We start from the raw sequence: 26,001 nt of genomic DNA, 5'->3' as shown, positions 1-26,001 counted from the left end.
GTTGCTTGAAGAATAATTTGCCACAGAATCAGAATTGGTAATTTATTCCTAACAAATTTATAGTATTACTAGCTGCGCTTCGCGGTTTCACCCGCGTAGGACTGTATCCCGTAGGAATAGCGGGATAAAAAGTTGCCTATGTGTTATTCCATTTGTCCAGCTAAGTACGTACAAAATTTAATTGCAATCGGTTCTGTAGTTTTTGCGTGAAAGAGTAACAAACATACATACACTAATAAATATAAACTCCTAGCTGCGCCTCGCGGTTTCACCCGCGTAGGTCTGTATCCCGTAGGAATATCGGAATAAAAAGTTGCCTGTCTGTTATTTCAGTTATCCAGCTATCTACGTACCAAATTTCATTGCAATAGGTTCTGTAGTTTTTGCATGAGAGTAACAAACATACACATACATTCATCCTCACAAACTTTCACATTAATAATATTAGTAGAAATAGTAGAATTAGTCGACTAGCTATATATAAGCCGGGTTAAAGGCCTATGTGTTATTCCAGATACAATCTATCTCTGTACCAAATTTTATACAGATACAAGTTGTAACAAACATCCATACATCCATCCGTAACTTCGCGTTTATAATATTAATGGATGTTTTCAACACACTATCAAATTAAGCTGTACTTTGAGGCATTATAAGACAAGTTTTAGTTCATGTAGGATGAGGGTAGATAAATAAAACGATAACAGTTATCCTATATATTTATTATCTATCACCATATAATTATAAATAGCCCATATATAAAACAATTCTTTTTACCTAAGTTTTCATTTAAATTAATGTTAAATTATGTATAAGGAAAGGGAATTGTTTATATAGAGGGGCATAAATAAATTTCTGTTTATACAATCCAATACTATAATTATTCATTGATACAACAAATATAATTTTCTATTACCATAAGCCTTATTAAATAACGATTAAAACGCGGCGTTTTTTCATCCATTTATCCATATAAAATACATCTATTTATTGTTCTGAACCGTGACGTTTTAATGCAGTATTAATTCCGGTGTGGGAAGGTGACAGTGCTAGACGACTTATATAGCTCTGTCTCTTTCCCACACTTGAATTATCATCGCTTTAAGACGCCACGGTGACCCCATGTTACAAAAAATATAATTGATTATAAGAGCTACGTTAATAATAGTTAAAATATTTATTTTATTTCATAGATATTTAAAAAATTGCCATATATATAAAGCTATGTGATAATATATAAAGCTTTTGATATCACATTAAAGCTTTAACATATGATTTTTGATTTAAACGTCAATATTAATTATTGTCTAAGTCCAAGTAACTTTTATTTCCTACATTTTTTTTATTGATATTATTTATGATTTATTATTCGATGAAATCTTTAGGTCTTCTTAGAAACGATCAGAGGTTATTTATTCTTTGTCCTTTCTCCGATCTCAATCTATCTCTGTACCAAATTACATCCAAATCGTTTTTGCCGTTTATAATCACTATATCCTGCAATCTACATTCATAATACACTGATATTATTCAAAAATATTGTTGTTTTTTTTTAAATGGTAAAGAAAGATCTCTCAGAAACTCCACCAATCATATCATCAATATTGACTTTCACAAAAACATCTATCGAAATATCTAAACACATCATGAAAAACGCCGCGTTTCCCGCCCTACAGCCGCGACGTTTCGAACTGATTGCGCAAACTGCGAAACTTCAAGCTCCACGACCTTGTGGAAAATGGCGGCGCCTTGAGGTCCGTGATGACCTTACCTGTATCACTCTTCTGCGCCACGCTGTTCGCAGTGTCCTCTTTCTGCTCTAAACTCTTCTCTTCTTCTTGGCCGTGGATCAGCCGGTTGATGGGGAACTGGAGTAAGTAGAAGACATAGGAAATGCCCCAGATGAATATCTGGTAGATGCAGACCTGCCACCAGGTCATGACGCCGAACACTTGGTATAACCATCTGTGCGTCGCGAAATAGATCGTGTAGTAGCTGCAAGGGAATTAAACTCAAACTTAAACAATTACTCTTTCTATTCATTTATTTTTTTGAAGTGAAACTTCTTTAGAATCGTTGTGATTTCAAAGCTGATGCAACGGAAAAAATGACAGGTAGGAGACACAAATACAAAAATGTGTAGAATGAAGCCGGCAAAGAATGAGACAGAAATATACATACTATTTTATATCTAATATATAAAATTCTCGTGTCACAGTTTACCATACTCCTCCGAAACGGCTTGACCGATTTTGATGAAATTTTTGCTAATCCGGTATCTATGAGAATCGGCCAACATCTATTTTTCATCCCCCTAAATTATAAGAGTAAGGCAGAATAGCGTTTGCCGGGTGCAGCTAGTTTTATATATATATTTATCTCATTCTTTTGTCGATTTACTGAATTTTCACTTCTATCATATGTGAATCGCACACACACCTTTTTTTATGTCATAGCGGTCAATTGAGCTGGTGGTTCGCCTGGTAAACAATTACCACACCAACATCCGCAAAGGTAGTGCCTTTGCGAATGAGCAATCCGCTTTAAAAGGTTAAGGGATAAGGAAAGAATTCACAACTGGAAAGAAGGAGTGGAGTGGGAGATGGAAGGGAAACGGGCCTTCTCCCACTTACCGTACGAAACACAATTGCATGGTACTATATCACGCCGGTCTTCTGTGGGGGTGTGGTACTTCCCCTGTGCGAGCTGGCCAAATTCGTGCCGAAGCGTGCTCGACTCGCACATTGAGATTTAATTATATTTCAATTAGATTTTTTATAGAAGCGCTTTCGAATGATCATAACAGTTTTATTATTAACCACCGGTTCGGAAAGCAGTTTCTACAGAAAAGAGTCGGCAAGAAACTCTGTGTCTATTAATTAATATAAGTAAAAGAAAGGCTTAAATAGGGCTTCTGAATGAGAGATGTGAGTTGTGAAGGAACGCCGGTGCCTTTTCTCTTCACCGGTAGTCAAAAGTAGTTAAAGGTTACCATGGGAATGAGATGCTTGACCGCGGTAAAAAAGATACTTACGAGTTAAAAATATATGTTACTTTTAACCCCCCGTCTACGTCTAGAAGAATCATAAATCGCTCTGTTGCGAACTGGAGTAAAGGCAAAGGATTTTTGAAATTGGTCCACCAGTTAATGAGATTAGCGCATGCAAACAAACTCCTTAGCTTTTATTTAATATAGATACAAAATACAAATCAGAACTCACACAACAGCATACGCGAACGCCACACCCCAATAGATAGTCTGTTCCACCTTCTCATCGGTGGGCTTCCTCCTCGCTTGGAGTAGGGTCTCCAGCAGAAGCACCACCACTATATTGGTGTGGACGCAGTGGTTGAACCACCAGGGTACCACCTCATCGTAAATAGTTGGGAACACCAGCTCTCTGTCGATCGCGTAGACTGACCAAAACATTGAAGTGACAAACTGAAAGATTACCAGATTTAACATTTCGGCACATGAAGCAGAAAGAACATTTTGCTTCTATACAAGTATAAAATACTAGCTTTTGTACGCGGCTTCACACGAGTTAAATTCGGAGTAGTTTAATAGAAGATAGCATACTTATAAACCTACCTCTTGAATCACTCTATAAAAAAACCATCAAAGGGTCATATGGACAGACGAAGAAAGCTTATGGCTTATTATTATTAAAGCTGTCCCTATGTCCCAATGTATGATTTAATCTTTAAAATAAACCACTCCGAATTTAACGCGTGCGAAGCCGCAGACAAAAGCTAGTTCGCTAAAACTCACCAAAGTAAAAGGCACCACAGCACTGCAGAAGAGGACATCTCGCCAGTACCTGATCTTGACCGCCACATTGCCAGTGTGCTTATCAAACCACTCCAGCAGATCGTACAGTAGCGACAGGCCGAGGAATACCGTCTGGAAAGTCTGGGGAAAGATATAAATTTGTAGTTTTTGGAACAGGTACACCACTAACCAACACCCTGTACCCGGCAGCCCCGCTAGTCCTGGCTACAGCAGCGGTCATGATAAGGGCATGGCGAAGGGTGCTAAGAATCACCGGATGAGATCCGACTACCACTCCACACGGACAGACGACCTGGTCCGGGTGGCGGGGAGGCGCTGGATGCAGGTCGCCAGTGACCGGTCGGAGGGAGGCCTTTGTCCATCAGTGGCCGTCCCATGGCTGAAAGGAGGACGACGAACAGTGGACAATACTACTCTTGACCCCTAGCAACATTGGTGCTTTGTTGGCGTTTTAGGGACATAATAGGTGTTGCTAGACATGTTGATTGTTTGAGAAGTTAAATAAATAAACTATATATAGCTATATTTAGGAAATAATTAAATAATAAATGTTTGTTTGTTATTGTTAAAAAATTATCAAATATCGTTTTTTTATATTCCTTAGAACGTAATCTTAATGTAATGCAGGAAATATTTATGTTAGAATTGATAAATAAAATAGAATTTATTATTATATGTTAAATCGACTTTGACGAAATAGATGGCGGGTTTTTTTTTGTTTAATAAATATACCTGGTATATTCTTTTATCAATTATAATTAACATAATAAATCTCCAATATATAATACATACACACCTTTCTTGTTTTTCGTGGTAATTGTAATTTTTTTATTTATTTTAAATTAGTTTTTTATACAAAAGTTTAGTTTACTTACAAACAACAACAAATTTATCAAAAATTTCATAGATAATTGACTGTAAAATATAAACGTATAAGCGCAAACGTGCACTGTTTATAAATTTATCAGTAAGGGCAAATGTTATCTAATTAGTAATAGACTTTGGACATCTGTCTGCCGCGTGTCTCCGTCTATTACGGATTTGAAACCGGATCCATCATCATTCGCATTTTCACTTACACGGATAACCAATAACAAAATAATAATATATTTTTTTAAATATCTGCTGGGCAGTTGTTAAAAACATTATAGATACAACCCAGTCCTCCATTAATTACGTTAAGCATTCAAGGGGGTAGAAAAGGAGGGGGAAATACATTTCAAATTTATTTTACGAGAAAATAGATTTCTATTATGGATCATATAATAATTTAAAATTTTAAAATAGTCATCTAACCTAAAATTTAAACCAACCCAGTACCCCAAGCAAGACCACACGCTGAGCTAGTATTATAGTTGTTTTGTAACACCTAAATACATTATCTGGAAGGTCGTTGACTCGGTCAAAGGGCTGGTCACGTGACATTATCATGTGTTTCGACACCATGTCCTAAACATCACAATTATATCACAACTGATATAACTACGAGGTTTCTATGTCATTTAATTTATAGAAAAAATGTCGGTTTTTGTTTATTGGCGCTGGATGGACGCTGACTAACAACCATTTATGTTTTTTAGAGACTGAACATACAGTAAAAGACTCATATGCGAATATTTACAATCGGTCAAGTGTCACAGACTGGCGAAAGTCGAAAAATAAGCTTAACAGCAACAACAAAAAATTGTCACCCATCCAATTTATGACCGTGCCCAAAGTAGCTTAACCTAGATTTTCTATAGTTTGTTAGCGACAACAAATATAAACATCATCTCTGAAAACTTCAACTGTCTCACTATCACGTTTCGTGAGAGAGCCTCGTGACAAACGGACGGGCAGACGGATAGTGAAGTGAATCGTCTTGGAAATAGGGTCCAGTTTTACTTGGCTACGGAACGCTAAAAAGGAATCTTTCAAGGTTTCATGCAATCCCGATATATTTATCGATAAACAAACAAAACATCGACTCAGCTTTATCAATGATTTTATGACTAAGAGGTCAAGTTTGATGTCGCAGGAAACTACTTGAAACATCCAATTAAAAAACGTCCAACAAACGAAATAGCTATTTAATACTATTTATATCTCTTTCTGAAATAATTTTTTTTTCATAAGAGAGAAAGAAACATCACGGTATTTGAATCTGATTAAAATTATGTATAAAATATCACTATATAATATATATAAATAAAATAAAATAAAATAAAAAAAAATTAAATTAAATAAAAACAAATTCTCTTCTTGCCGCCTGTTGTCTGTCTAACTTTAAAACTACCGAACGGATTTTTAAATTAATTAAAAACCGCGGAACGCAGCTAGTTAAATATATTTATAGACCGATGGATAACGCATACAGACTATGTAGGCACTATAAACTATATCGATTATTTAAATTAGAAACAGTTATTTAGTTGATATCTTATATTTTTATATATTATATTTTTTTCAACTGTAAACATTTAAGGTTCTAAACATTTTAGATTTATTTATTTTGCCAAATATGCTATATTTAGCCGCAACACACGTAGATAAATCATGATCCACAAATAACAATCTATTAATTATATAATTAATGAACATAATGGTTCATTGAACATATATAAATATTATTCATTTATTAATAATACAAATAAGCTATTTGTGAATTCGTGGAATATTAATCTACTAGCTGCGCCCCGCGGTTTCACCCGCGTAAGTCCATATCCCGTAGGAATATCGGGATAGAAAGTTGCCTATATGTTATTCCAGTTGTCCAGCTGTCTATGTACCAAATTTCATTGCAATCGATTCAGTAGTTTTTGCGTGAAAGAGCAACAAACACATACACATCCTTACAAACTTTCGCATTTATAATATTAGTAGGATAGCCCTCTTCTTCTAAAAATATCACCAACCATCCTTGGGGAGTGTATTTATTTAATTCTAAGGTCCGAATGACAACAATTCCCTATCAAACACACAAAGAATCACGTAAATCGGTTGATCACACACAGAGTTATCGAGTAACAAAGAAAAAAAAAATCCAGCCAAGAATAAGATCTCATTTCTTTTTTAAGTTGGGAGTTATCGAAAAGAAAAAATATTCAGTCAATTTTAGAACCCTTTGTTTTTATATCCATGGACGAAACTGGAAATCTTCCCTATTTATAATAATAATTTTCTAATAAATTTGAATGTTTGGGTGAATAAGAATCTTAAATAATCCAAAAGCACTTTTATTAGCTTCACCTGTATGTTTGTATGTAACCGATTGCTTTAGACTCGATTTTGACCCACTTGAAACGGACAGATTTAATTCAAACCTTATACACGTATCAAGGATCAAATTTCATGAGTTTATCTTATTATCCTGATTAGGATCGCCGGGATTAAATAATTACCATGCACTCTGTATAAGTTACAATTTAGTTAATATATCTTTTAAGATAAAATACAATTGTTTCTCATATTGTGATCCACATCGTAGTTTAGTTTTATCTACCCTCATTTTTATTAATAAATCACTACATAGTACAAAACATAGTCGCTTCCTCTGTCCCCATGTCCCGATGTATATAAATCTTTAAAACAATGCAACGGATTTTCATGGGTTTTTTTTTTTATTAAATAGAGTGATTTAAGAGGAAGGTTTGTATGTATAATCACGTCTTATTAAATGTGATTATATGTAGTTTAATAACTACTCTTAATTATCGCGTGCGAAACCGCGGGTAAAAGCTAGTGTTTATATAAACTAGACTATGCAATGATGAATTCAAATGTTATTATATTGTTTATTTGGTCATACAACAACAGATTAAAATAAAACCAACGCAAAATGTTGTAATAATAATAAATACACCTAAATATTAAATATATTAAATTTAACGGATTTCAATTTTCAATCAATACTTGTATTATATTGTTTGACGGTGAAAATTAATGATTTTAAGTCGTTACTGAAAACAAATTATCAATAACACACATACACATACAAATATAAAACTTCCTTTGTTGCAAGTCGGTTAATAAATAATAATATAAAATAACTTACAAAGTTCCATCCGGTTAGGTACGCTAGGCGGTAAGTGTACAGGCATTTTATATCCGGGTTAGGGTGTAAATCTAGACCTAGGCCATTCGCAAACAGGGCTATATAGGCATGGTGAAGAATACCCATTATATGAAAAACTGTCCTCCAATACAAAACTGCATCATTTCGATTGAATAATTTCTCGTTTTCAGTTATCAAAAAACACAATACGTTATAAAATATGTTATTTTCGCGGAATAATATGAAATCTTCCATTATTAATAATTATAACTAAAAACTTAACTATTAGACGCCCGGTCTTTGGGCGACTAATTGCCGAGAAGAGGGTATGTGCATTGGTTTAGAATGTTGCCATATTCAAGTATTCTTCCCGATATTTTGTAATATATTAAAATATATGTTATTTTTTATAAAGATTGCGCTTAATTTTATGTAAAAAATATTAACAACTGCACTTATAAATTTAATTATTTTGATTTTAAAGCGATTAATTAAATTCTTTTATTTATTAGTGTTGTATGTTTTAGTTACATATAATTTTAATTATTTTTTTCAAGACCACAGATAATATAAAGCAAAACTAAATTGAAAATAATTGTTTAATTAAAGTCATTTAATTAAACAAATTTTTTAACAATAAGCGTTAATCAGATAATTCCTATCCTTTATTAATAAACAATTTACCTTATGACATATCAACAAATTCCTTCATAATTATTTATCATTTAGTTATATTATGTTAATAAAAATATAAAAGGAATTACGAAAGTAACTTATGAAGCGGCAATCCTTGTGAAGAGAACGGAAAAAAGTCGTAATTTATTCGTTTTTTTATTTATTAATGCTAACTACATAGGAGTAGATACGAAAATTATGTTGTGAACAACGGCTGAACAGTTTTGAATGGAATTTGATGTATTTGAACCTGATAACATGGCGTATGTTGTGGCATCATTCTTTATCATTTAATCATAGATTATATAGTACATTTGTAATAATATAAAAGACTGGACATAAAAGGATAATCGTATTATATTTATGCCCTCCTCTATCTAATTTCTCTCCGTACGGCTGGTTGTCTGGAAGAAATCGCTATCTAGCGAAAAGACAATTGTTTAAATTGTAATTTTATTAAGTTTTTTATTCTTTTAAGAGCAATAAAGAATGAATAAATAAACCCATACTATTAATATTTACCCAAATTTAGGGAGTTTTTTAAACTGGCAATTGAATAATCAGTTCTAGTCCAACCATTCAATCATATCATATTGCTTATTGTTTAGCTGATAATGTGATAGTTAAGTATTTGTTAATAATTTGGTGATAACATTTTTTTAGTTTATCTTCGTCCATAGAGCATGGATCAGTAGTTCCTTTTGTTCTTTGAATATATGGTTTTAGATTTCAATAGTTTCGTAGCTACTCCTGTTTAAATAAACATAGAAAACAAAAATCTGTTGATTGTAAAAGTTTTACACACTAGCTATAGTTAATAAAAAATCAGATTTATTGCCTGTCTATTAATATAGTTTTTAATACTTAAGATAATTGTTTTGCGGTATCTTTATCTTTACTATGGTATTTTGAAGCATTGCGATTTCAAAACGCTATCCAAATAATATCTATCCTGAACATATATTCATCTGATTTATCTTACTGCAGACGATCATAAATTTTAAGGCGTTTGAAAAATGTTTTAAAACTAATTGTTTGTAATTTCAGTGGTTCGTAACAGCGTGTTACAATAATTTTGCGTTGCATAAATACCTTGCTTCATCTTAACAATATAATAATTTCAAACAATATAATAGATTGAGACTTAATTATGTTTCTAAAACAGAGTGCAATGGATAATAATTTATTATAATTCTTACATAGTTATTTAAATAAACTTATCATCTAAATATTATTTACATTATAATAGTTATAATCGCGTTAAATAAATGCGTAATTAACTCTGTCTCTTCTTCACGCCTAAACCCCTGATCCGATTTAGATGAAATTTGGTTGTGTAGTTGAGCTCCGTGATCATAGGATATTTTTACATAAAAAATCAATCATCAAAGCTTCTCTATTTGTTATATTTTTCAAACATTTAACAAGTTTCAATCAAGTTCAAATTAAATGCAATATTATTATATATACAGATAACTAACTACAGAGAAATGAAGCGATCGTCATGCTATCGACCATTTACAAATATTTTGCACATCCTATCACGATATAATGTTATACTTACTAGCTTGGTAATTGCTAATTTATAAGCGTAGGCGCACAAAATTTAAATCCATATAAAAATACTAAACGTAGCTGTATCTTAACTCTTCGTAACGTGTTTATGAGAATTGTTCTTAATAAGAACCCATTTGCCCGGCTTGAACCGGGATATAAACTAAAGAAATCGGACAACTGCCAGTCGGATTCGCGTCACAAATAAAAAGCAACTGCATCAAAAATTCATCACCCATCCAATTTTTGACCGTGCCAACCGTTGCTTAACTTAAATACATAATAAAATACATCATGTCTGAAAATCTCAACCGTATGATTATCACGGTTGAGATTATAATTTAACGCATCATTTTTGCATGATTGTAATCTATCGATGGGAAGCGGTCAAATTGTGAACCGGCGTAGGACGGAATGCAACTCGCGCTCTGATTGGTTGAACGGTATGTGCCCGGGCCACCCCGGCCACAAGCCATATTTGTTTGTTATTTCGTTAGCTGTCGTATGTAAACACCTATGTTTTCGTGATTTTAAATTGATTTTGTCTTGAAAATAACATATTATCTTTCGAATAAAATGCGGCCTGCTTGTAAAATGGAAGACCAAGATATCCACAAAGCCAACGAAGTATAGAACGATCAAATCAAGGCGTAAAAAATATGATTAGGTTAGGTTAGGTTAGGTTATCTAATTCATTTCTAACTCTACGGGGACATAGACCGACCAATCAGGAAGAACTTGCAGACAGTTGACAATTTGACGCGAGACAGATTGTAATTTAACGGTTTCGCTTCGGTAGATTACAATATAACGAAGAATAATGAGTCAAATTGCAATCATAATGATACGGTTCACAATCTATCGATAGTTTACAATCTCGCTTGATAGATTGTAATCTAACGATATTTAAAATCTAACGGTGACATATATATATGCCAATTGTTTAAAAAAAATCTTAGTCTTAGTCCTAGTCTCCTTGAAGTCATTGTAATCTCACAGGAACTAGATTCAGTATCTATCAATAAAATAAAACAACTTTAGGGGGCGTCCATAAATTACGTGAGACATTTCTCAGGATTTTTTGATGAACGCCCCCTTATTTGTCTCTGATCAACAATATCAGGTACCTATTTTAGTGCTAGCTAAATAAAATGTATATAACACACGACGTAAGTACCACACCCATATAAACCGGCGTGAAATAGTGACATGCTACTGTGTTTCGTACGGTGGGTGCGGGAGCTGCCCATTTCCTTTTCCTCACCCGTCCCACTCCATTCCTTATATCCTTCACCCCTTAAAATCAGACAGCGCATTCGCAGAGGTCTAAGCCTCTACGAATGTTCATGGGCGGTGATCGCTTACCATCAACCACCAGCTCAGTTACCCGCTATGACAAAAAATCTAACCAACAGGTGTTTACTTATACATACATATAACTCACCACACTTCCAGCACTTGATAAAACCCTTAAATCCACAGGACCACTAAATCCAAAATACAATATGGTTACCAAACCAACACCCAGATCGAATAATATAGTAACACTGTGAAATAATAATTTTAAATACAATATAATTTTTTTGTCTCTCCACATTATAATGCGTAGTTACTGTACAAGGTGTTTTCTTGCAATAAAACTTATGTAAATGATTATATAATCACTGTTCAAGGGTCAAGGTGCTGGATTTGGAATCTGTGGAAGGTATGAAGCTTTATTCGACTAGCTGTCCGCCCCGGCTCCGTCCGAGTAGACATCTGATGCAGTAAGATACGAATGTTTATCCTACTAATATTATAAATGCGGCAGTGCAGCAAAGCAGTGGTGGCTCAGTGGTGAGAACCTCGGACTTCAAAATCGATAAGTCGGGGTTCGATACCGGGCGAGCGCGCAGGAAATAAATTGATTTTTCAATTTATCTGCGCATGTAGATAACATCACCACTGCTTCAACGGTGAAGGAAAACATCGTGAGGAAACCGGCATGTCCAAGAATTAAAAGTTTGACGGCATGTGACATCTGCCAACCCGCACTTGGCCAGCGTGGTGGATTATGGCCTGAACCCTCACAGGAGGCCTGAGTCCCAGCAGTGGGAACATATATGGGCTGATGATGATGATTATAAATGCGAAAATTCGTAAGGATGTGTGTGTTTGTTGCTGTTTCACGCAAAAACTAATGAACCGGTTGCAATGAAATTTGGTACGTAGATAGCTGGACAACTGGAATAACATATAGGCAACTTTTTATCCCGATATTCCTACGGGATACGGACTTACGCAGGTGAAACCGCGAGCCGCAGCTTGTATGGGATAAATATTACCCACATACTGACTACGTACGTATAGTATATGTATAGATGTATGTACGAAATATATTATCTTTGCAATTTTTTGTGTTTGTTCCGGTTAATCTCTGGAACGGTTGGACTGATTTTGATGGGACTTAATTAGTAGGTAGCTGATATAATGAGGGAAAACTCAGGTTTTTAACTTATTAGTTCCGCAGGTGAAACCATGTGACGCTGAATATACTTAAACTGTATTATCCAGTTAGGAATACTATTTTAACTTGCATATTAAGTTTTCTCATTACAAACATTACTTGTTAGCATAGATTCATAAAAATGGTTTAGCCGTTTTGGGAGTGAGAAAGTGACAAAAAACAACGATCGCATTTGTGATTTTGATATACCTATAATTCATGGTTTCCTAATTATAAATAACAGATGAAAATTTACATTAACGATTAATTATTCAAAAATTAAACCCCCATCAAAGTCAGAAGTAAACCAAATTTAAATGAGACCACACAGGAGGCAGCAGCTTTCAAATAAAAGAAGAATCATGAAAATCGGTTCACCCAATAAAACGTTAAGAGGTTACAAACACAAAAAATACAATTCAATTGATATGCTCTTTTTTGTAATCGATTGAATAGTGTCAAATCGTCTATTAAAACATCAAAAATAGATGAAACCTAAGTATTTTCCTATACTTTTAAATAGACTTCCTAGTTTTATTAACATTAACAATTCAATTGTTGTGTCTATAAACAAAAGAATAGCTATAATTAAGCATAAATAATCTGAGTCTAGGTCACAAGTTTAACCTAGATTATGAATCCATAAATACGAATGTATAGATTACAATAGCAAATTGTTATTAATATATAATGATAAATTCTGTCTGTCTGTCTGTCTCATCTTCACGCCTAAACCACTGAACCGATTTGGATGAAATTTCTGAGCAAGATAACTTGAGAGCTGGGAAATGCCATAGGTTTAATCCCGGAAATCCAACGGGAACGGGAACGTGGACTAAGCCACGAGCGTAAAACTAGTGTTATAAATACGAACTCTGTCTGTCTGTCTCTTAAATACGCCAAAACAAATGAACTAATGAAATTTGGTACAGAGATAATTTAAGACCATTGAAAACATAAGATCGTTTTTATATTAACACTAGCTAACCCGGCAAACGCTGTTTATCATTTAGGGTTATAAAAAATAGATGTTGGCCGATTCTCAGACCTACCCGATATGCACACAAAATTATATTACAATTGGTCCACCCGTTTCGGAGGAGTAAGGTAACTAACATTATAACACGAGAATTCTACATAAGTCCTAAGGTATTCCCGTATAGTTCCCCTCGGACTGCCTCCTTTTGCTTCGACAACGCGAGCGAAGCCGCGGATGGTAAGCTAGTGCAAGATAACATCATAATTATATAAATGGACCTTCATTTATATCGCAATATGCGAATAATATTCTACTTCCGTATGAAGAAATTGTTATTTTGTGAATATTTGTTTAAACATCGCGTTTTATTTCTAACTAGCTGTCCGCCCCGGCTTCGCCCGTAGTACATATATAGCCTATAGCCTTCCTCAATTAGTGGGCTATTTAACACTGAAAGAATTTTTAAAATAGGATCAGTATATCCTGAGATTAGCGCGTTCAAACAAACAAACTCTTCAGCTTTATAATATTAGTATAGGTATTATTTAAAATCTAAATATTCAGAAAAACAACGCACCTACATGTAGTTAATATTGAAGTTGTGATTCTGTTAAGTTTAATTATTTTAGTTAAGTTATCTCACAGTAATTATTTATGTTTTACTAGATGCGCCGCGCAAGTCCGCATCCCGTAGGAATATCGGGATAAAAAGTTGCCTATATATTATTCACAGAATATCGGCGTGAAATAGTAATGCCAATGCTACTATGCTTAATTCGGTGAGTGGGGGAGCGAGAGGCCCGTATCCTTTTCCCGACCTCTCCCAGTCCCTTCCTTACCCCTTCTTTAAAAGTTGGCATTCTATATTAAGATGCGTAATGTCTTCAAACGAACTTACGCCTTGCGAATGTTTATGGGCGGTGGAAGCGCTTGCCAAAAGTATCCTATGTGCTAATCCAGACCCTAATCCAGTATATAAGTGTATAATCTATGCTCTGATACGTCTTCAAATATCATACAGTTAAACGTCTCGCGAGAAAGAGGAATAAACATCCAAACATCCAAATTTAATTTTTAGTTTTATAGCATTGGAATGCTTTTCATAAATGAGAAATTTTTTGAAAGAATAGAAAAATATTTCTCATCCAAACATCCATACAATCTTTTGTATTTATAATATTAGTTGAATGATAGATTTTCTTGTGTCAATGGTAAATATGCATTCGGAATATCAAGCAGGTTTAAATGTTGTTTTTATATACATTATGTACGTCATAAGTTGTTACAAGTCCATAAAATTTTGAAATGAACCAGTTTTTAGAATTCCGTGTTTATAAATAGTTGAATTTTAATTATAATAATATTATCCTATTGATATTATAAATGCGAAAGTTTGTATGGATGTATGGATGTTTATTACTCTTTCACGTAAAAAGTACTGAACCAATTGCCATGAAATTTGGTACGTAGACAGCTGGATAACTGGAATAACATAAAGGCAACTTTTTATTCCGATATTCCTACGGGATACGGACTTACGCGGGTGAAACCGCGGGACGGATAATTTTTTATATCAATTATATATTACTAGCTGCGCGCCGCGGTTTTACCCGCGTAAGTCCGTATACCATAGACATATCGGGATAAATGTTACCTATATGTTATTCCACTTGTCCAGCTGTCTACGTACCAAACTTCATTGCAATCGGTTAAGTAGTTTTTGCGTGAAAGAATAACAAACACACGCACATCCTTACAAACTTTCGCATTTATAATATCTGTGTACTAGTGCTTTATAAATGAGAAAATTTTAAAGAATCGAAAAACTCACTAATCCCTTATTTGTCGAGATGTTCTCGATTCAAACGCATTTATGCTTTTGTTTAGTTATTCGATCTATCTGGGTTTTTCACCCAAATGGCGTGATTCTTTTTCTATTTGATATGAAATTGGTGAGATTTGATGCAGTTTTTATCAACTTCAAAGTTCAAATAGATGAGTGGGTAGCGCTTATAGTATTTATTTATTTTACGATTTTGAATGGTGTTTGAGTCATTAATTTCTATTTACTATATATATTTAAATATAATTATATAATCTGTAGTGGTACATATCCTAGGGATATGGGTCGTTTTTGTAGGAAATAATTATCATAAATTATAATATATCCTAAATATAAAGGCACTAGTATTTTATTGTGTTATCCGTGATACAGATATCTTAAAAAGTCAAGACTGAATGACAGTTTGTCTAAATATATATAACTCAAAAGTGGCTGACTGACATAGTGATCTATCAACGCACAGCCCAAACCACTGGACGGATCGGGCTAGAATTTGCCATGCAGATAGATGTAGTGACGTAGGCATCCGCTAAGAAAGGATTTTGATAAATTCTATCCCCAAGGGGATGAAATAGGGGATCTAAGATTGTACTATGAAAATTTATTAAGACCGCGCGTGTGAAGCTACGGGCAACAGCTAGACTAAACTAAAGCTTAGTATTTTCTTGTGTTTGATTTTGCGCGAGTATTATACATTTAGAAATTAAAAACTTTTTAACGGAGTTTTCTCCGCAGTTGGTTAAAATACTCCACATACCAACTGCGAAATAGGTGGAGGTAGTTCACAAAAAACAATTTTTGTATGACCTTCAAGACATATAACATCTCAGTCTCCCCGTGACCACGCTCGCTGTAAAGTGTTCGAAACGTCGGGTTAATAATATAATGAATAAATCGCGTTTAAAATCCGTTAAAAAGTTTTTAATTTCTAAACTAAAGCTATTAGGGCGACTTAGTTTATGTGATAACATTGTATTTGGAAGTATTGTTTTTAAAACGGTATGTATGTCCTAGAGCATATTCTACTAAACTCATTAAAATCTCTACACTATATCAGTACAAAAACAATAAAGCTAAAGGTGGATTTTATATATAACAAGCTGCACGTCCCGGCTCCGCCCGGATAGCCATTTATCGATATATATCGATATATAAACTATCCTATCTTTAAATTGGATCAAACTGCACATGGTGTATAAATTTGAAAATTTGAAAAATGAAAGGTTGAGTTGTTTAGGAATCCATCGCGGACAAACAACGTGACACATAATATATATCAAGATATATCAAGATTATCCTAGTCATAAGGCAATGATAGCGCACGTGTTTAATATAAATATAAATCACGTTTACTTGTAACGCTTTATATTACTATCATTTGCACATATTAAAATACTAGCTGCGCCCCGCGGTTTCACCCGCGTAAAAGTCCGTATCTCGTCGGAATCTCGGTATAAAGGGGCCTATATGTTATTTCCAGCTGTCTACGTACGAAATTTCATTGCAATCGGTTCAGTAGTTTTTGCGTGAAAGAGCAACAAACACACACACATCCTTACAAACTTTCGCATTTATAATATTATTATAGTAGGATTATCACGCTCTTACGAGTGAAAAATAAGATAGAAACATAAGTAGAAGTCTTTCTCAGAATCTGGAGATAAAATTAAGATATTTATTTTCACCAAATGGATACATACATAGTCGTAGATACGTTTCCTAAAACTGTTTTAAATCTTGATCAAAATATCATTAAATTGAAGTAATATAAGGAAACTATTGTATTGTCACCTATAAGTGTAAGTAGTTTGAATTAAATGTGCACATTTATAATTCATCGAAATCAAGTCTAAAGGAGTCGGTTACATACTAGCATACATCCCTACTAACTATGTCTGTCTGTCTGTTGCGCTTTCACGCCGAAACCACTGAACCGATTTTGACAAAATTTGGTATGAAGATAGAACTGAAATTGGGAGTCCAATGGTTTTTGCTTGAAAACGATACGAACATACAAAAATAAATTTTGTAAAATTACCGTGATGCCTAATATCTATAATCTGTTTTCTAACTTTTTTTATATTCATTGTCAAGATATTTTCTTTATATCTCGGTTTTTCTTCTCTATGGATGTTGTATTCTAGATCCGTCAAAGACAACAAAAAAAAAAACAATAAATAGTAACAAAATTACATGTAATTCTCATACACGGTAACGTCGTTATTTGTATAAAATTCCACGTAATACGAGACTGGATATTATCGCGGCAAATTCCTCTCTCGATCGACCCTGAGTTGTGAGTACATAAGATTTATAAAGAAATTAAATCTATATTTATCGTATACAATGTAATTGTAGTGATCTATTAATACGCAAATAGGTGATGAAGTTCTTCACTCTTGCTTGATATGATGCTCGTATATTGATATTTGATGATATAATGATTAATGATATGATGATATATAACCCCGAGCGACTTACACGAGTCGCTATTGCAGACTGACTTAATAAGTCATAATTGAAGACGGTCGTATAAAGCGCTGAATCAGGATGTACGGCTAGCCCGTACATATACATTGATAAGATTGTGACAGAATCCCAAATTATTTCTTTTTTTATGTTATAGCCGGCAATGGAGCTGGTGGGTCGCCTGATGGTAAGCACTACCACCGCCCATGAACATTTGGAGAGGCGTAAGGCCAATTGCAGACCTTACGCCTCTACTGGGAAGGGTAAGGAAAATTTTATAGGCCTCTATGTTTGAAAGCCAATATCTCCCGAGTTATTCATCATCGATCATTTATATATGGTCTAGTTTTAGACACTTTAAGGCTGTTGCAAGTTGTCTGCGTACAGCTGGTATAATACATAGGTAAACCTTTTCGACCCAGCAGTTCCTGAGATGCGCACGTTCAATCATACAAAATCTCCAGCGTTTTATTATTAGCTTTTATGGATGAAATTACATAGTGCATACGTAGTCCTATTTAAAGTCAATCTCATCTAGGTTATTTAAAGCCTATATGACGTGTGTTGTGTAGTTTTTTTGTAGTGTGTGTGTGTGTGTGTGTGTGTGTGTGTAGTTTTTTGTGTTATATATTTTAACTTTGTATCACCGCTCAACGAGTTTTTTTATGTCATAGTTAACAACTGAGCATAAGGAAAGGATCGACAGCTGGAAAGAAGGGATAAACTGTGAATGGATATACATCTTGGATAATAGTAATAACCTATCTTTTTTTCATAGTGGGGAAATCTTACATACATACCCACGCCCCCCCCGGGAAAGAGGCCGTGGGTTATGTCGGATTCCTACCGACTAAAACCCCGCTATGTTCCGACGAGCCGCTTTAGTGAAGGGGTCAAGGGAACTGGTTAGTATACGTCCGCGACAGTATTATCCTATCCTGCTATAATATTATAAATTTGAAAGTTTGTGAGGATGGATGTGTTTGTTACACTTAAAAAAACGTAAGTAGTAAGTAATTTGGTACGTAGACTGTTAGACAACTGGAATAACACATAGTCAACTTTTAACCCGATATTCCTACGGGATACAGACATACTCGGGTGAAACCACGGGGCGCAGCTAGTAATATTATGTATTTCCTAATCTAAATCATGTGCAAAAATCTAATCAATGTTCTAAATTTTATCTCGTGTTAATAATTAAGTGACTTTATATCTTAATAGGAATAAATGTCTTAAACCTAAACCTAACTTAACCAAACCTAATACATGCATTATACAGACATCTAATATTTTAATTGATTAAAATATGATATATATATATATGATATAAATATATTTCATAAATTAAAATCACGCTACCTAAAGCTATAACGAAATTATTATGTCATTAAACCGGTCGCGGTAAACATTGTAAAATATTACAAATAAATAATAAATTCCCTTAGATTTTGTCCGAATTCCCTAAGATTATGTAACTCTTTTTAACCATGTTTGTCACAGAAGTGTTATACTTTCAAGTGCCTTATATACCACATAGTACTAAATAGTTAGTTACTATGTTATATAGTCATATAGGATCAATTTTGTTTTAATCCTATCGAATTAAATATCGAAGTGAAGGACCTTAGAAGGTAACTGCAATGTCATTTTTAAATCATGAATTATTCACGGAGTCAAGCTGTTTTTTTATTTCAACAATTGATTTTAACCCATCGGGAATTATATAAGAAAACGATATTTTGGCTCGATTAGCTTAATAATTTTTGCATTTCACTATAGTTATATTTTATTTGCCTTAAATCCTATCCTAGTAATCCTACTAATATCATAAATGAAAATTTTGTAAGGTGTGTGTATTTGTTGCTCTTTCACGCAAAAACGACTGAACCGATTGCAATGAAATTTGCTACGTAGATAGCTGGACAGCTGGAATAACATATAGGCAACTTTTTATCCCGATATTCCTACGGGATATGTACTTACGCGGCTGAAACCGCGGAGCGCAGCTGGTGATTTTATAAATTGAACAAAATAAGAATATTGCTTATGGACAGATTTTAAACGCGATTCATACAATAAAATTCGATTAATCGGTCAGTATAATATCGGTTTCAAAAAGTCTTTATTTACCAATTGAAAACAAAAAAATATAATATAGTCGCGGGAAATCAACTAAAGAAATACAAATAATACTTACAAAATTCCAATTAGTGAAAAAAGCAGGCGCCAAGTATTTTAGATTCTGTATTACTGGGTGCTTCGTGGATGCGTCACCAATTTTATACCATATGTACATGGCCCAGCACAAGACTGCATTATGCCCCAAAAAATATAACAAATGATAGGCGGTCCTAACAAACAAATGAAAACTACACCTTCTTTCAACACTCGATACACTAGGCAAGCCAGTTTCTACGTCTGCCATTATTAACGCATAAATAATTATATCCTATCTATATAAAAACACTTATTACTGCTTATATGAATAAAAACACAAAATCACAGTTCGATTTGACATTCCAAATTTCATAACATTGAAAAAGTATATACAATTTCGCGCCACATTTTAAAAATGGAACGTTTTAAAAAAAACGCGTTGCCATGATATTATTCGCGTGTATCTGTGTAGAGGTAAACCTCTTTAATGATTTCTACGCGTGTTTCATTCAATTATAAAAAAATAAAACATGAATATTATATAGGTATCCGCACTTTGGAGTTTATAACAATTAATTTCGAATGGATATTATTATAAATTAATGTAAGCGTTCTATTATTATTATTTTTAAATAATGTGGCGTATTCACTGTACCTTTTTTTAATTTTAAATTTGTATTATTTACTGATTTATTCATATGCTATTTTTGGTTATAAATGTGCAGATAAATTATTCCTCAAACTTGATATAGTGAGAGATACAATAAAAAAATCTTTGTTTTACTTAAGTTGACTCTAAACGTATGAATTTATTACGAACAATGAAATTTGAAACGATGTAATTCAATGATTATAAAAACTTTAACTTATTATGAACGTATTACTTTTTAATTTTACTATATTACTGTATAGAATACATTGCCAGTCGACGAATAAAATTAATTTATTTTCATCATTCCCCGCTGTATTTTTAGTACATTTATTTAAAACACTAACAATTGAGATAATTGTTAGTGTTTTTGCTAATGTGTTTTAGCGTCCGGATCCATCAAGTAACGTTTGTATTTAAATATTGTTATTTATTGTTATTATGAAATTGCGTGTTATTTCGGCTTAAAACTTTTTTCCATTAAGAGGCATATGTACTTACGTAAAGTAGGATTCATTATTAACGTATTAGTAATAACGAGATCCAATATCAGCATGAATATTATATTTATAAAGCATTAAATATGATTATATTAACAATTAACAAGAAAAAACTAACAATTATTTGTTTTTTATTTATTGCGGTGTAGTTGAATTTGGAGGCAGTGAGTGGAACACTATATCGTATAATCTGTATTTTTTAACGAATATTATCTGTGGTATTTGGTTATCTGTGGTTTTAACTAACAATCCCTCTTTGTCACGATCCCAATCGGTATATATTGTTTTAACTTACATATAGAAAAAAAACTTTCGATGTGTATTTTTGTAACATTTCACAAATTATGTCCAGGGACCAATTACAATAAACTCAGTATTCCTCTATAATAAATGCCCCTGCTTTATATTATCTCGAACAAATATTTATTTATTCAACAAGACACTTTAAGAAGTTCTTGCATCGTCATAAATCGTAATCCATAGATTAATATTGTAACCATTTCCCACCGGTTCGGAAAGCAGTTTCTACAGAGTCTTCTCTGTAGCCGGCAAGAAACTCTGTAGTTGCCGTTTTCAAATCATGTCAATTTGCATTTTAAGTACCTATTCATATATTGTAATGTTGACAAAGAAGATCGTTATCATACATCATCCATTCTGCATGTTAGGGGGTAATAAAAATACTCACATAATTCCAATTGGTGCAATACATCAGCGGGAAGTATTTCAAATTCAGTAACATGGGATCCTGGGTATCCATTAAAAACACCTCATACCAAATTGTAAAACCCCAAATTGCCACAGCGCTGCAAAGAGTAAAACACAACACGTGAAATGCTGTCCTTAATATGAACAATATTGTTATTTTTTCACATCCATCCGGTACACTGTGGTGGGATTCTATGTCTTCCATTTTGACAGCTATTTTTTTAATTCAAGATTTTTTTTTTGTTACGTCATGGTATTGCTATTTGGTTTAATTGTTTAGCACTGGCTGAATAAATGTTGAGGGTAAATAAAAAAAAAATTCAAACTGGCCACTAGCAATTTGTAGAAAAAAAAATCACACTCGACGACATACACCGTAAGTATGTGTCCAATTAACTTATTTCGTGACTGACTTGTTTATTAGACAATTAAATAACATCCATGATTATGGTATAAAAATATAATAAAAATGTAGATAATAAAACAGTATTGTATCATGTTTTTGCTATTTTAATGTTTTAAGTCTAGAGGGCACCATTTGGAATTTAGCGTCACGATAAAACGGTTCGTATGATAATTGTAGGTAATTTGTCAGTTGTACTAGGGGATATATCTAAATTTGGGACTAACGATCTGAAAATTATTACATAAAATTACAATGTACAATCCCTCTTATGAGTAAGTATAATAAGATTGCATATTTTTGCATTTCTACGTCTTCAAATGTCGCTAACCTTTATTCTGTGACACAGTTACGGATTTTTATAAAATAAACGCATTGTCTACAGTTAATACATTGTATAAGTTAATAAGTCGCTATTTGCAAGTTAGAGCTATGCAACCGACGTCCCTAAAAAGGGAGGATATTTTAAATTCGAGTAAGCATCGGTTTAATAAGAAATTGTTTTCATTTAGTTCCATTTTTGAAAAATGAGAACAATGAAGGACTCCCCCCCCCCACCTTCGAAAAATGTGTCGAAAAAAGGGCAACCATTTTTTATCATTTAATTGACCGCTATTACCCTTGGACTTTGTTCACAAACCTATTAAACTCATAATTCATAATATTCATAATAATTCATAATCCTAACCAGGAATCAAAGCCAATCTCTTGGTTGCTAGAGAACGCTGCCAGCGATGAAGCATTGCTAATGAGAGTTGAGTTTTTAAATGTATCCTAGATTGAATTAAGACAGAATTAAGAATTTTTCATTTATTCTTTCATTCATCCACTTATAAAAATGAAGTGCTTTGTCTTGGTTCAATACTTCGGTTCTTAATTCAAATCGGTTTATTCGTTTAGGCGTAAAGAAGAGACAGACAGAGTTACTGATGCATATACAGTTTATGGAAATTTAATGTTACTAACCCGTCCCGTAGAAATATCGGGATAAAAAGTAGCCTTTATGTTATTCCAGTTGTCCAGCTATCTACGTACCAAATTTCATTGCAATCGTTTCAGTAGTTTTTGCGTGAAAGAGCAACAAACACACACACATCCTTACAAACTTTCGCATTTATAATATTAGTAGGAAGTAGGATAGGATAGGATAAGAACCGATATGAAATTTAACTTAGCAGCTTATGCAAGATAAATGGAGATGATAAGTCATTTCCTTATTTCCCTCTATAATTTAAAAATAATTGCTAGATTCGTTACATAATCATCTAAGATTTGCTGCATCATTGTCCATCAAATCTTATCCTACTAATATCATATGAATGTGTGTGTGTGTTTGTTGCTATTTCACGCAAAAACTACTGAACCGATTGCAATTAAATTTGGTACGTAGACAGCTGGACAGCTGGAATAACATATAGGCAACGTTTTATCCCGATATTCCTACGGGATACGGACTTACGCGGGTGAAACCGTGTTATTACGCGGAAACGGATGGACTGATTTGTATAAAGTTTGCTGTACAAATAGCACATATTAGGTTTTATTACAATTTAACAAGTTCGAGGACATGTGACATCTGCCAACCTGTACTTGTCCATGCTGGACTATGGCCTGTCTTAGGAGGCTTGTGTCCCAGCAGTGGGAACATGTATGGGCTGATGATAATGATGAAGAACCTTTTAACATGCTTATTGCTGACTCGATTTGACCGACTTTAAAAACTTAAAAAATACAAAAGTTTTGTCTTAATAATCTATATATATAAAATTCTCGTGTCACAGTTTTCGTTGCCATACTCCTCCGAAACGGCTTGACCGATTTTGATGAAATTTTTTATGCTTATCCGGTATCTATGAGAATCGGCCAACATCTATTTTTTATACCCCTAAATGATAAGAGTAAGACAGAACAGTGTTTGCCGGGTGCAGCTAGTATTATTGTACTATATATATATATATATATCACAGAAATCATGCATATTCAAGGGTAAAAGAATTTTTAAAAATCAATCCACTAGTTCCTAAGATAAGCGCGTTCAAACGAACGAACCCTTCAGCTTTGTATTATTAATACAGAAATATATGTAATTTGTTTTACTATATTAAAATCCCACCAGCATATGACATTGATATTTCAATAGCGACCTTTAAAACCAGTTTTAACAATCACTTGTTGTAAAATGTATTTTGTTTTTCGTACATTCGTAAGATTTTTGTTAAAAAAAGGAATAAAAACAAATAAAGACAATCTATTTTCAACTTGACTGCCCCCTTGGTACAGTGGTTAACGCCTAAGCGTCGAACCGAGGGGTCCTGCGTTCAATTCCCAGTGGGGACGCCCAAAAAAAAACATGTTTCGGTCAGGACACACTTGTCCCTAAAGAAAAACCGATCAGTGAAACAGATGTACATCATCTGCCCCATACCCCAGTAGGGGACTCGGGACTTCCCTTATTTTCAACTTCGGAAAAGGTGTTTTCAATCCAGCTATATTTTTTTGGGTTTGTTATCTCAGAACTGTATACGGGGTGAACCGATTTTGATGTCATATTTTTATTAAGATACCAATGTGTTCTTTTAATTCGGCCTATCTAATCCTAAATATACACACTGAATCTTAATATATGACTATCTATAACAATATAATGTTCATAGCGAGTCTCATAAGTGCTGGATATATTCTGATTAGCTTACCCGTGACTTTATCAGCTACTTTAACACATTCAGAGTCGTTAGCCAGCAAATCGGTCAAGTGTTAGTCGGATTCCGTAAAATAAATATAATAAAGAGAATCTCCAAAAAAAATAGTCATCCATCAAATTTATGCTACACCAGCTACCCTTGTTTAATCTCTATTAGTCTGGTGACGGACGGGCAGACAGATAGACAGACAAACGGACAGCGAAGTCTTAGAAAAAGGACCTGTTTTACTTTTTGAATACGGAAATCTAAAAATTGTATCAATGACAATGTCTTGTTAATTTTACACCAGATGGCGCTGTAACAAATCATAAACTAACTAACTTATCTCTGAAATGATGGGTGTAGTCACTGTCGCTTCAGTATAACCTTTAGAATAATATTCGTTTATTAATGTAACTTTTAGTATAATATTCATCACCTTTAATAGCATTCGACATATAAAACAATTAAAATGTACACTGATAGAAATAAAACACGACCCTAGAAGTAGTCAAAAATGACAATTCAACAGATTTAGTTCAATTTAGCGCCATTTCTAAGATATGTTGGGGACAACGTACATTTTCCTTGTATCAGTTGCAGCGTCACATACTTTTGTTCTATACGACTGACCATAGTCACGCAAAAATTAAAAAAAAGAAACTCAACATCACACATAACGTTAAAGCACGCAACGTCCTCAATTATTTACCAAAATTTCACTTAACTAATTAAGATTACGAGATTTAATTGTAATTGACCCCTGTATCAAGCAAGTTATTTGGTTAAAATGTATGCATTTTTACATTTGCCCTTTCCACGCGCTTGTGACATTTAGTCCCTTTTTAAAAAAGTAAATTCGAAGCGATAAGTCGCAAAATTTTGAAACTTTCCATTTTTTTTTAAATCCATCAATCAGATGATTATTTAACGTATTTAAATACGTTGTTTTTTAATCTGTAAATCTGATGGTAGGTATGCTATTTGGTAAAAGAATGATAGATAAAAAATAACCCCCTTTCTTTCTCCCAATTTAGGCAATTACAACAATTAAACTCGCTCATAATGA

At 33.5% G+C, this 26,001-nt stretch overlaps 1 protein-coding gene across 2 annotated transcripts; it reads right to left on the bottom strand.

The window, feature by feature from the left end:
• Window positions 1-766: 766 nt before the first annotated feature.
• Window positions 767-20,480, bottom strand: LOC119836540 (androgen-dependent TFPI-regulating protein-like). Of its 2 annotated transcripts, none has more exons than XM_038361916.1 (4): window positions 11,500-11,667; window positions 3,773-3,913; window positions 3,222-3,442; window positions 767-1,995 (listed from the first exon to the last, which is right to left on the bottom strand). In XM_038361916.1, the coding sequence occupies exons 1-4, from the start codon at window positions 11,650-11,652 to the stop codon at window positions 1,671-1,673; spliced, it is 840 nt and encodes a 279-aa protein (XP_038217844.1). In that variant the 5' UTR covers window positions 11,653-11,667; the 3' UTR covers window positions 767-1,670. The 2 variants fall into 2 exon arrangements, with proteins under 2 accessions (XP_038217844.1, XP_038217843.1); XM_038361915.1 differs by lacking the exon at window positions 11,500-11,667 and adding an exon at window positions 20,032-20,480 and having other exon boundaries at window positions 774-1,995.
• Between the last annotated feature and the right edge of the window lie 5,521 nt (window positions 20,481-26,001).

This window comes from Zerene cesonia, chromosome 24 (genome assembly GCF_012273895.1).
Source record: "Zerene cesonia ecotype Mississippi chromosome 24, Zerene_cesonia_1.1, whole genome shotgun sequence".
NCBI lineage: Eukaryota > Metazoa > Arthropoda > Insecta > Lepidoptera > Pieridae > Zerene > Zerene cesonia.
Note: the sequence above shows the minus strand (reverse complement) of the source record. Positions and strands in the feature narration are given on the sequence as shown.